The sequence below is a fragment of the Alosa pseudoharengus genome, unplaced genomic scaffold (assembly GCF_046254945.1).
Source record: "Alosa pseudoharengus isolate Yale_2024_CS ecotype anadromous, Long Island Sound unplaced genomic scaffold, YU_APseudo_1.1 YU_APseudo_1.1_scf_9, whole genome shotgun sequence".
NCBI classification, from domain to species: domain Eukaryota; kingdom Metazoa; phylum Chordata; class Actinopteri; order Clupeiformes; family Clupeidae; genus Alosa; species Alosa pseudoharengus.
In genome coordinates, this window is record NW_027468881.1 from 14,849,713 (window position 1) to 14,860,417 (window position 10,705).

General features: G+C 42.7%; 1 protein-coding gene across 1 annotated transcript; it reads right to left on the bottom strand.

Moving 5' to 3' along the window:
* Positions 1 to 1,528: 1,528 nt before the first annotated feature.
* Positions 1,529 to 8,318, bottom strand: LOC143114989 (uncharacterized). Its single transcript, XM_076276826.1, has 4 exons — positions 8,310 to 8,318; positions 2,885 to 3,101; positions 2,617 to 2,745; positions 1,529 to 2,535 (listed from the first exon to the last, which is right to left on the bottom strand). Exons 1-4 carry the CDS (start codon positions 8,316 to 8,318, stop codon positions 1,529 to 1,531), a joined length of 1,362 nt encoding a protein of 453 aa, XP_076132941.1.
* Positions 8,319 to 10,705: the final 2,387 nt, after the last annotated feature.

A 10,705-nucleotide genomic window follows, 5' to 3' on the forward strand; every position in this document is an offset into this window, starting at 1 on the left:
TGTCGCTATAACTGTATAGGGCCTAACTTGTCTGTCACTAGCTTGACAAAAGGAGACGGGGGAGGGGGCCTTTATTAACTTGCGGGGCCCTACGCAACTTGCGTAGTGTGCGTATAGGGAGAACCGGCCCTGCACACACACACACACAGGACCTATGATTTCCACACTTTAACTAGTTCCGGGTCCAGTGGACCCGAACATCCTGTGTGTAATATAAATGTGAAGGGGGGGTATGCAGGGGGGGTTCATTGAAAATGTTTTCTGATTTATGTTCCTCACAGAAAATGAGCCAAGGCCAATGAATCTTAGTTTTAAAAAATAATTATTTGTATCATTTTTATTAAGCTAAAAACTGAAAACGGGTCCCACAGACCCGAACACCTTATAAGGGTTAAGCCTCCCTTTGCCAATAAAACATTGGCATCTGTTGGTGAACATTGGCAAAGGGAGATTACAATAAATCACCAACAGAGATCTTTATACCGGTTTTCATTCAACTTTAGCAGACGTGCCAATAATTCTGGAGGGAACTGTACATCATTCAGAATTGATTGTGCTTTGCCAAATGTGCAAGATGCCCAAGCTGTAGGCACTAATGCTCCACACCCTCTCTTTATAGCCCAGATGAGGTCATGATTTCCAAAAAGAATGGCACATTTGTATTGGTCTAACCACAGGACCTTTTTCCATGTAACCTCATTCCATTTTAGGCCCAGATAAGACGGTGGCATTTTGGCTGTTTTGACAGTTTTTGAATTGAGTATCAAACTGTGAACATAGGGCCCATTGTCTATCTTGCACTCATGCGCAATTGACTTTGTACACCTTGTATCATTCCTATTTTGCATCCGACGCACAGCAGAGTTTCCCCTCGACAGATGCACGTCCAGTGTTGTAATGTAACGGAGTACAAATACTTCGACAGGGAGTTAAGTCATTTTCCGACGAATGACCGTCGCAGGAAGTTGCCTCATAACAAAGGAACATGCAAGAACCAGAACATACAGACAGCTATGCGCGACAGCATACTGGCTACTGCAGCGGCTTGGGTAAACCGGGGTAAACGAAATAGTTTATGTGTCTTAGATTGTATAAATATTTTCATGTTGTCTTGGATTGTATTGGTATTGTATAACTTGATTCAATGCATAAATAAAAACCATGATAAATAAAAACCGAAACGTCTTCAGACATTCGTCGTACTTTAGCCAATAGCCCATTGTATTTGCATTAGGAAGTTGACGAATTCTCCATGTCCAATTGTAGCCTATTATCTAAATAATTGTGTAATTCTAGATCCATTTCCAATAGCGACCTAATTCAGAGTTGTACCGAGCTTTATGAATATAGAAGCCTTGTAGGCTTCTGAAAGTAGACCAGCCTACTATCTTGTCCAAACTTTGCATTATTGTGTAGGCTAAATATTGTATTTCCAGCATATGAACTGCAAATAATTTCTTCAGAACTGCAGTTCACAAAGTGTGGTGTTGAGTGCAACTCGATCCAAGAACCCACAGGACAAACTCTTTTAATGCTTGCAGGATTTAAGCTGGAGGACATGGACCAGGGCAATAAGGGCATGCTTCCTCTGTTGGCTCAAAGCAGGTATCTCCTTTTCTTTTGTCGCCAATTCATGAGGTAACTCTGCTGGTACTTTTTTGTTTTGCCATAAATATTCAGTCATTTGACTGCAGTACTCCTGATGCTTTGGTGTCTCTTTGATGTAGTCTTTCTGACACTCTTCCCCCTCCTCATCAGATGACTGGTGGTGTGTGTCTTTCAACAGGTGGGGTCTCTCCTGAAACACCCACCATATACACATACACCGGTGTGTGCATCTTTCTGATTTCTCATGGCACCGGCAGTGCCACTGGCCCTTGCGGGTGTCGAAAGATACACGCACCCTTCCAAATATGCACCAGCCGTCTGTTTGTCCTGTGAGGACTGAAAACTGGAGATAACAGTCCTTATAATTGTCCTTGTCCTGTCCTCCCCAAAAAATGGGAAACACAGATACCACCCCTTTAGACTGGGCCTTTTCCTGCAGCTGCTGGCACTCCTTCTGCCGTACGGTTGACAGAAGGCCCATGTCAACCATTAGCTGCAAAGACCCAGCCATCAGGGGTGGGGGTGTACTGTGTGGCAGACTCTTGTTTGTCCTTATAAGGTGTTTGCATTCGGTCCCAGGATTTCCACTGTCAGCCGCAATTTGCATGAAATCGCGGCACACGGATGACTCACAGGAAATTCGCTGGCCGACAATTAATTTAACAACATGAATGGGAATCCTGGGGCCACTTCCATCTTTTGGTGTAACAAAAATTCCATTTTTGTAATCTACACAAATGACCGGTGGATGTTTTTGGCCGTGCCGCATAGCCTGGTGACGCCTCAAATTTGATGGGTTGTGGAATTTGATGAAGCACTCAGGGCATTCTGGCTGGTCAGGATCCCCTGATGTCTTTGTTGCTTTCTCTGACTGGGCAGATTCCTGACTGGGCATGTTGGTGTTTAGTTGTTGAGTGACATTAAGACCTGCAACATGAAAAGGAGAAAATAAAAGCAAAACAGGAGAACACTTTAAGGGCAGAAGAAGAGATGACAATTTGTACAAACCGTGATGGGAAATGTGTCTCTTAAAGGCATCAGTACGGGGAAAAACCTCCTGACACTTGGGACAGTGCCAGTGGCACCTGTTCTTCTCCCGCCATCCATTGGCACAAAAACAGGGAATGGTGAATTTAACTGTAAGGAGAGAGAGTTCCTTTTCATTCGCTGACATCGATTCCATAGTCCAGCTATGACTAGTAAGTCTAGTTAAATAAAATAAAAAGTAATAAAATAATATTACATTGTTAAAGAATGGGTTCTGAAATATACTCACAAACACTGTTGTTTTCAAAATATATGGCATATTTTAAGTGTCGAAGTTGCACATGTTCTTCTGTGCACAAGACAGTTTGCCTGCAGTACCTGCAGTTCTCAGTGCCTACAGTTCTACAGTTCTTCCTCTGAGATAAACTCAAAGCAATCTGCACAAACTTGTGAAGCTGAGGTAGCGTGCCTATATAAAAAGTAGAGTTGGATGTCTCGAGACCGGTCTTGGTCTCGAGACCACTTTTACGTGGTCTCGGTCTTGTCACAGTCTCGACCGTCTTTGGTCTTGGTCTTGTCTTGGTCTCGGATCCCTCGGTCTTGTCTTGGTCTCATTGTCTTGGTCTTGCGGTCTCGGGTCGACATAGTGGTCGGGAGATTTGCAACAAATATGTCCATGATACAAAACATAACATTCGATAATGCAACATTAAATTATTTCGCCTTTCACGCCCTTCAAATGCAACCTTTCAAATGCAACCAATCAATGACATACATGTATTTTGTTGTGATTAAGAAACTGGCGCTCATCCAATCAAAAGATGCAAGTGTAGCCAGCGCGAAACGTTAGGTTTACGTCGTAGCTGTCAGTCTCAGTCAGACCTAGTAATAATAATGTCAGCGAATTCCGCCATCCTTAAATTTGCATTCACGGAACATAAAGAAATTTGCAGTCCAGGGGCAAGAAAGAAGCATTCTGCAAAATGCAAGTTTTGCAAAGTCTCTCTCTCTCATCATTGTCATGCAATTGCTATAGCCTACATAGTTTATCTCACCCAGTCTACGAAAACATTTACAGTGAGTGAGCTCACAGTCACACACATTCATGACATGCTCTGTCTCTGCATTGTTCTGTCTGTAGTTGAAATAATACCTTCTTAAATTTAATTTAAACTGGGACTGAACCTCTTACCCCAGCAGGGTTCTCAAGTCTCACGCAATGGGCGTGAGACACACGCAATTCAACAAGTTCACACGCTCACACACCACACCTTGCATTTTTCACGCAGAAATATTACTAGGGATGTCAAGGTATCTGCATAATTATTAGGGATACGAGAGGATTTCTCGCAGGGTTCAGAACTAGCGCACCACTCACCAGCAAAATCAAAAAAATAAATAGCCACCGACATCCAATCAAAAAATAGTAGGCTATTCGTTGTATCCGGGTAAAATTCCAAAATAGCACATCCCCTCCCTACAACCACGTTATGCTTGTGTGGGGTTACACGTTTAAGATTTCAAAACTGCACCAACATTCTTTTTATTCAGAAATTCAACTGTCTGTCATTTGGTAAACCAGCCTACTTATGGTACTTTACAGGGTGTGTAAATCAAGCCTTTTCACGAACATTTGGCCTAGCCTACTTTATGGCAAAATTATTTCTTATCTATAAACTAAACTAAACTGTCGGTCATTAAGAAAACCTAATGATTGTGTCGTTATAGCTTTGTGTAAGCCAGACATCAGCAACGTTCATTTTACACGACCAATCACTCTCGTGGATGCCTGCACTTTCCCTGTCGTCACGGCTGCAACTTTCGCACTCGTTTGTGCTTTTTAGCGCCGTGTTCATCAGGTCCCGGGACACCCATCTGATCCTCCATGGACCATGTCAACAATGAATGAAAATTAGCTTATTATTAACGAGTGTTATCAATTTGAGCGAGTATGCTACACATAGGCCTACATTTTTTTCTAAACATACAGGACTGCTGCAGACAATGACCTGCCAACCACCATCATGTATAATGAACTTGCTGTCCTCGGTTTCGGCATGCACATGCTTAGTCTAATGATTCAGTGACAATATACTGTAGGCTACTCAAGTGAATAAAGCAATTAGCCTAATAAATAAAATATATGTCTTACTCAGTACATATAGGCCTACATCTCGTAAATTGGTGAGCCATAGAATATCCCAGTGCCACGATTATTATATTTCAAGATTCCAATCTATCCCACCTAAATATGAAAAGTTATTTCTACTGACATGCTTCCTGGTGACATAAAAAAACAAATGGTTTCCCTTGATAAGGCTGACATAAGAGACATAGGCTATGCATTATACTTTCCCAGACAAAAACAAGATATAGGATGTATAGATTACAATGACAAATTCAAGGTCTCACAGGGTTAATGCTTCTTTCCAATTTTTTTTTATAATTAGTGAGTGAGTGCACCCCCCCCCCCCCAATCTCACTCCAAGCTGAGCTCAAAACTTGAGAACCCCAGTATGCTGCTCTTATTCAATTGATGCAAGTTATGGTGTAACACCAGAGACTTTCTAATGTGGTTACACAGCACTCAAAAAATCCTCCATAGAAATGCATGGGGCTAGTTTGCAACGTTGTCTACACATATCCCACCCCTTCCTCGTCAAAATGTCGACATGTGTATACATTGAGCGAATCATGTGGTGTGAGTTGACTACTTTGAGCCAATTATGTGCTGTGTTGTGCAGACATTGTGCCAATCATGTGTTGTGAACTCGACACTGGAGCACGGTTGGTGTGGTGAAGCCTTGCGCACGCGCATTTCTGCTGATTAGGATGCCCGATGAGTACCCAAAAAGCGTTGCAATATGGCCGCCGAGTGGAGGGACATGCCTAAAAGGACTTTGGTAACACTAGCTCGCTAGCTGTTTTTTTTGTTTTTTTTTTGGTCTCGGTCTTGGTCTTGACTCAGTCTGTCTTGGCCTTGGTCTCGTGTTGGTCTCGGTCTTGATACCCTCTGGTCTTGGTAGTGTCTTGGTCTCGGTTTAGGCGGTCTTGACTACAAGTCTAATAAAAAGCATTAATACCTTTGGATATTTCCCCCCAAATCATGGTCAAAGTGATGTGTAATATGTGTAAAGTGATGTAATGTGCTAATTAATTAAGAAAATATACTTCTTACAATTAGGCATATGTCAACAAGGTATCTTACCGTACAAAATGAACGTTTATCCATGTGGAGGTTATATTGTCCAATATTTATAGCAATACCAGTAGCATAATAAATGGTTCCTAGAGTGTTGATGAGTGTGCATATTGTGAATGTGGATAATACAGTGTGATTTTTGAATGTTGAAAGTTGAAATTGGTGAATAAACTCTTTTGAGAGGTGGATACACTCTAATAAAAGGTGGATAAACTCTATTCACTCTATAAACTATGTGTTTAGCCTCCACTACATCCCTGGCTAAGATAATAGTTCATGTTAAGTAGAAGCCAAGTATGAGTTTATCCTACAGACAGCCTTTGAGCAATTTGTAGGGAAGTCAGAGTTCCGAGTGAAGATCAAGTCAAGCTCTTTGCCAGCTTTGTGTGTCGGTGGGCTTTGAACCAGTTTGAGGTCAAAGGAGTGGATCAGGGCCAAAAAGTCCGCTGAGCCTGGGGCATCTAAGTGGATGTTGATATCGCCGAGAACATCAACAAACGCCCAGACTCCAATTGTAAACAATTGGAGAGGATTGGCCAGTAGTAGCCTATGTGTTCTTCCTTTCTCTCTCCCAACTCACTGCAGTTGTTGTCTGATTACCTGAGAGGTGCTCCGATATTATAAGGAGCTAGTCACGTCTGATCCCGCCCTCTGACGTTCGCACAGCTTAGATTGTTCAAAAGGGTGTTAATTACTGTCAACTGAAAGTCCGCTCGCTCACACCGACCGAAACTCGCAGTTTCAAGTAGCCTCCTCCCTCAGCTGTTTCCAAACGCCCAGACTCCAATTGTAAACAATTGGAGAGGATTGGCCAGTAGTAGCCTATGTGTTCTTCCTTTCTCTCTCCCAACTCACTGCAGTTGTTGTCTATAAATCAGCCAGTAGTAGACAGATAACTTTTAGAAATAATCTGTACTGCAAAAACGAATGTTGGTGGGTATTTAAACTATCTACCGGTTGTTTTAACAGCTGCAAGAAATAGAAGCTTCATGGTCTTTATGTTCTGGTTCGTAAATTATTTTCATAAAACTTCAAGTTGCCCTATAACTTTACTCTCCAAACTCTTCACTGCACTGTAGGCAATTAACTGACAGTATGATAGGCTATTTATTTTCTGTAGGCTACATTTATTTTTTCAACTTTTGCAATATTGCGCACTTGGCTACTGAACGCAAATCAGCAGGAGAGAGAATGCACGTAGCCTACGCAGCGTGTAGCGCAATGTGTAGACCATTTGGTTACCAACTAACACTGTTAGCCAATTCACTAACTTAAGACTTCAGTGCCATCATATACAACGTGTTTTTACACAACAAATACAGAAAGGATGGAGGCCGCAAAAGTAGAGAAGTCATTTCAGATGGGGCAAGAACAAGGTGAATTTGTATGTTTGTCAAAACGTAGTCCTACCCTGCATTAGAGGAGCTGATCATCATACCAAGCACACTCGCTGTTTAAAGTCATACACCACGGTAAACTAAAACTAAAATGTTACAAAGGTGGCAAAAATAATATAGGCTATTATTAGCCATGACATTACTAGGCTATGAATCGTTCGTTCATTTTTTTTTTTTTTTGGGGTGGGGTGGGTTGTGTGTGTGTGTGTGTGGGGGGGGGGGGTTACAAACTTATTCAAAAGCATCCCCCCCTCTGGTTTTTACACAAATCGCACCCTGTGTATATGTGATGTCACTTCCGGAATCCCGGAATATCACTTCCGGGTATGACGTATTTCGACGCGTTTGACGTCACTTCCTGGACTCGTCTGCGTCTCCTCGTCTCGTCTTTAGATGACTTAAAGGAATTATCCGGAGTAAAATGCACTTTAGATCAATTTACGGATGATTGGGAGTACATACGTTGAGTTGACATCCAAATCATGTCATTCGGATGTGTTTTAAGAAAGTTCGATGTTACCGTTTTTAGTCAAAACTCGTTAGCGTGGAAGTGAGAAGGGCATATTATTTCGCCGCTACAAAACGCTATTTTTATACCTCTTCTACAGTTCCAAACAACATTACACTTACGTGGTAGTGAGTAGAGGGTCCCTAAAGCCAAACCAAAGTATCCCGAGGTCTTTATGTGGTCGGATAGAGTCCAGAATGAATTTCAAGCCAGTACCTTTCCGGAAATGTTGTCATCTTAGCTGCCATCTTTAGGGGAAAGTTCACAATTTCTTCGCCGTTTAAAAAAAAAAAAAAAAAAACATAGTCCAGTCCATACAACTTCATTTCAATTCCAAAAGAAATACTGGACTATGTTACGGTGACGAAATTGTGAATTTCCAGAGCACACTTGGCAATTGACTCCTACGGACTTTCCCCTAAAGATGGCAGCAAAGATGACAACATTTCCGGAAAGGTACTGGCTTGATTAAATTCATTCTGGACTCTATCCGACCACATAAAGACCTCGGGATACTTTGCTACTTTGCTACTTGGCTTTAGGGACCCTCTACTCACTACCACGTAAGTGTAATGGTGTTTGGAACTCCTACTGGACGACTCCTTACCTGGAGCATAGTGATAGGTTTTGTTGTGTCTCGCTCCTGCCCCGCCTACTTCGTAAGTGGGTAATTGGCAGCTGTGCTTCACAAAAATGAAGCGCGGCTATCCAGGGCAGACGTCTGCTTTGTCCAGGGACGACTCTGACCGACCTATCCCCGACGTTTGGCTGTAGTTTGTTCCACCATTTGCTCCAGGTAGGCTTGAGTCTTTGTCTGAGGAACATTCGTTTGTGCACTGATGTGCCGGAAAGTTCAGAACTTTTGTTTACATTCCAGTAACAGCAGTCGCTGCTAAACTACTGGCTGGATATTCTCACGGCTGCTCTTTCCCCCGGTGTGCTCATCAATTCCAGCTTAGGTAGATGCACTCCTTCCTGTGTGCAAACATTATCGCATAGCTAGGCCACTCGTTTACGTTATCTGTTAATTACAGCAACATCACTGAGTGTTGCGCTGCCCGGGCTCCCTACATCTACGTTAGCTGTTGCATGGTAGGTTTTAGCTTTATTTACCTCGATTTACCGAAATTAAGCATAACGTTAGAGTAATGACTCTGTACTCCTTATAGGATCTGTATGGTATGGTGATGTGGTGACTGCCTTGCTGTTTTGTTCCTGTTTGGGGTTTGCTGTGTGGAGCGCCTTCCGCTTCTCTCTGTGGCCTTCCGCTGCGTCTCTGCATGATTGCTAGCTAACCTGGTGGTGGCTATCTGCTTGGGCCTGTTTAGTGCGGACGTGCGTGTTTGTTGCATGAGTGCATGTGTGGGAGTTTGGTTTGCTTGCTGCTCTATTGATGCTCTGTGCTTTTCTCTGTATTTTGTTTTGTCTTATTTGTACTCCTCTGGTGGTGTTTATCCCTTATTGTGTGTGCTGTGTTAATTAGTTTAGATAAGTCACCTTTTCATTTTGATTTGCAGTGTGGTTTGAATCACAGATTTCGCCTCAGGGGCTTTGACATCTGCCCTCTACGGTAAGCCCAATCTAGTGTCAACATTGATCCTGACGATCTAGCATTACATGTTGCTCTGGTATTGAAGTGCATGTACATTGATCCTGTTTTAAATAAATAACTTGTAATAGTTTTGTATTGTAATCTCACGTCTCTGCCTATTATTCAGACTACCAACTTGTGTGACCCTAGTGGTAAACAGGAAATTATCAGGTTAATTTAACGGGTAGGTTCCTGGGTAACAGGGTATTAGAACTTGGTGACTGTAATATACAAGGTAGGCTACTGTCACATGTAGACAACTGCCATATTGGCGTTACAAACTAGCCCCATGCATTTCTATGGAGGATTTTGAGTGCTGTGTCTCCTCATTAGAAAGTCTCTGGCTAAATCACCAAACAACAATATAGCCTACAAACTGCAAAAGGAATGAAATGCCCGCACTCTGCTTAAACTCTCATATATTTAATGCGTGCCTGCTTTCAAAGGGAATGTGAGATGATGCTCTGATTGGTCTATTGCACGTTACGCCCAAACCACACCTAGGAGTAATTGGGGCAGCTGTGGCCTACTGGTTAGCGCTTCTGACTTGTAACCGGAGTGTTGCCAGTTCGAACCCCGACCAGTAGGAATGGCTGAAGTGCCCTTATGCCTAACCCCTCACTGCTCCCCAAGCGCTGCTGTAGAAGGCAGCTCACTGCGTCGGGATTAGTGTGTGCTTCACCTCACGTTGTGTGTGTTTCACTAATTCACGGATTGGGATAAATGCAGAGACCAAATTTCCCTCACGGGATCAAAAGAGTATATATATTTATACTTATACTTATGTAGACTTGAGACCAACCCATACCTTCTCCCGTATTTCAAGGTCATCTCCCGGCACCCTCCCGTTTGTTATTTCTCCTGGAAAACTCCCGTAATTTGCATGGCTATCAAACTTCACTTTAAAATCATTGATCCATTCTTTTTTTTATTTATTTTTTTATTAGTCTGACATCTCCCAGGTTGCCAGATTGTGTATGTGTAGGGTGTATTTCATACACAATCACTTAGTTTCAATTTCAACCGTTTTGTCATAGGCTAAAACCTGGCAACCCAAATAAGGAAGCGGGTGCCAATTGCGCAGCCTGAGTCTCGTCCTAAGCAAGCGGGCTAGTTGAATGGCCTACTCCAGAAATAGCTGTTGTGAAATTGTTGGAAATTGATTAACACTTCACATAAACTGTTATTGAGTTGTTGATACACTGAACTTGTGTCCTCGGAACCAAATCTGACAGCAAGCAGCTTTGGAGTTTTGGAAGTAGGCTGCAGGCAGGCAGCTGGTGGATACATAACTGGCATGCGTAGGCTTCGGTAAGGTAAAAGCAACGACCGAAATGCAGTGTTGAAACACGTGTTGTACTTGTTGGTAGCATCGGCTAACTAGCGCCAGATTTCGGAGTGCAGGGGACAAG

Coding starts and splice junctions, on each gene's coding strand:
- LOC143114989 (XM_076276826.1), bottom strand. Junction 2,746..2,884: donor TTTTGAAAACAACAGTGTTT/GTGAGTATATTT, acceptor CTCTCCTTACAG/TTAAATTCACCATTCCCTGT. Junction 2,536..2,616: donor GAGACACATTTCCCATCACG/GTTTGTACAAAT, acceptor TTCATGTTGCAG/GTCTTAATGTCACTCAACAA.